We start from the raw sequence: 1,982 nt of genomic DNA on the forward strand, positions 1-1,982 counted from the left end.
TTTACAACCTCAACATCTCATGACTATAAGCAGATGTCTATTTTTTTCCACGTTTAAAAGGTCTCTGTGGCCTGTGGGGCCTTCAAGCACAAAGACTTATTCATTTTCCAGAGTGTTTTTCCCCTTTTTTCTCTTGCTTAAGCCAAGCCTGTAATGACTTGTGTTTAAAGGAATTACCGACTTTGTTTGAATTATGGGCTTTTGGTTTGTGCACCACATGTATAATTACTTAGAAGTAAATTACAATACATTCCTTAAACACAAGGACTTATACACATTGTTAAGATGCTTTATAGTTCATACCAGTAATATTAACTTTAATAAGTTCTTAACATAATGCATTATTAACAGATGTAGAAATCCAGACTCATTTTGTTTTTTGTTTCCACTGCAAGTTAATTTTCAGATACAAGTTATTAAAAATGAAATGTAATAATAAACAACTTATAAATAAAACCGAAGCTCAAAAATTCTTTGATTTTTGCATGTTCTTCAGGGTAACATGTTACAAACACTGTTTAGAATGTTTCATGGTAATGACAAATTTTAGTACTTTAATAATTAATGAATGCATTATCACCGGGTATAAATATATATTTATTTTACTTTGCTTGTTTCCTAACCACGTGCATTCTTTATTTCTAGACACCATGTTAGGAAAGCATGCTGTTCCTAAACTCCTTCTGTCCATCACCTTACTCATCTCCTCTATGTTAATGCCATCATCATCATCATCATCAACAACACACAATGCCAGTTCTCGACCCGGTGTCCTCAATCCCCATTTGAATGGTCACAATGAAAACTATGATGATAATTCAGAAGAAACTGATGGCACAACAACAAGTCCTGACGTTTCTCCACCTCAGTTCTGTGAATACGACGCCTGCAAGGACCAGCAGGAACCATGTCAGAAGCTCAGACTTACTCTCTTCTGCTCCTGCCCCGGTATCAGTGGCCCCTTTGACCCTCCGGACCCTCCTTCTCTCAGCAGTCTGTCTATAGAAATGGGGGGAACAGTAGTCGTGCGGTGGTGCGCGCCATCCTCAACCATCACACACTACCTCATCCGAGTGGAGGGTCAGGACGGTGCTCATGAGGTGGCAGAGAACAGAAGGATGATGGAGCTTGGAAATATAGCTCCTGGCACTGAGGTGTGTGTGGAGGCGGTGAACAAGGCAGGCGTCAGCCCCAGGCAGCACCACTCGTGCTCCCGCTTTGAGCCAAGAAGCTCCGAAGAGAGGCTCACCGTAAAATTGGTGCTTATTGGAGCAGCAGTGGTGGTTGTGCTAGCAATCGCATTAGCGCTTGTGCTCTGGTGGTGCATGAGACGGCGGAAAACTCCAGCACGGACAGCAAACCGAGGAACGGACATGGTACTGTAAGGGAGAGGAAAAGACAAAGCAGGAGGTCTCTAATAACTGCTGCTTGAAGGAATTTTACTGGAATGTCTGTGTATACAAAAGCACTTTAGTAACAGTGTTGTTTGAGTGGTAACTGTATAGGATTTTGTGTGTATTGTTTTTACCTTTTTAAAGTTGATGTATTGAAGTATTTTATATATTTTATATTACCTTTGTGTGTGAGAGAGAATACTGTACAGTAAGTTAAGTGAGAGTGACTTGGATTAAAAAATATATATTATTTTGAATATGTAATAATAAAAAAAACTGTTCCCAGGAATCTACACATGTGTGCACAGCGTTGTTCTTGGTGAGGACAAATCATTCTTGTTAAATCATGGAGCAGGAGAAAGTGTCCCACAGAACTAATGAAGCCAATTAAATTAATTGTTAGCATAAAAAAAAAAAATCTTCGTTAGCATGTCTAAGTAGGAAAAAAAGGTTAACTGAAATTGCAGTGCCTTGATTGCATATGGTAGACTTTAGGGAACGTTGAGCGGCGAAGGGTTAGAGTCTGTATTCAAAAGTGCCTGATAAATTTTACATTATGGATCACAGCTTTCTTAATGTGTTTTTTTC

At 39.3% G+C, this 1,982-nt stretch overlaps 1 protein-coding gene across 1 annotated transcript; it reads left to right on the top strand.

Moving 5' to 3' along the window:
* The first annotated feature begins 649 nt into the window (after window positions 1–649).
* Window positions 650–1,691, top strand: LOC128512084 (leucine-rich repeat neuronal protein 4). Its single transcript, XM_053485212.1, has one exon. It carries the CDS (start codon window positions 651–653, stop codon window positions 1,383–1,385), a length of 735 nt encoding a protein of 244 aa, XP_053341187.1. The 5' UTR covers window position 650; the 3' UTR covers window positions 1,386–1,691.
* Window positions 1,692–1,982: the final 291 nt, after the last annotated feature.

This window comes from Clarias gariepinus, chromosome 24 (genome assembly GCF_024256425.1).
Source record: "Clarias gariepinus isolate MV-2021 ecotype Netherlands chromosome 24, CGAR_prim_01v2, whole genome shotgun sequence".
NCBI classification, from domain to species: Eukaryota; Metazoa; Chordata; class Actinopteri; order Siluriformes; family Clariidae; genus Clarias; species Clarias gariepinus.

Coding starts and splice junctions, on each gene's coding strand:
- LOC128512084 (XM_053485212.1), top strand. CDS start 651: ATGTTAGGAAAGCATGCTGTTCCTAAACTCCTTCTGTCCATCACCTTA.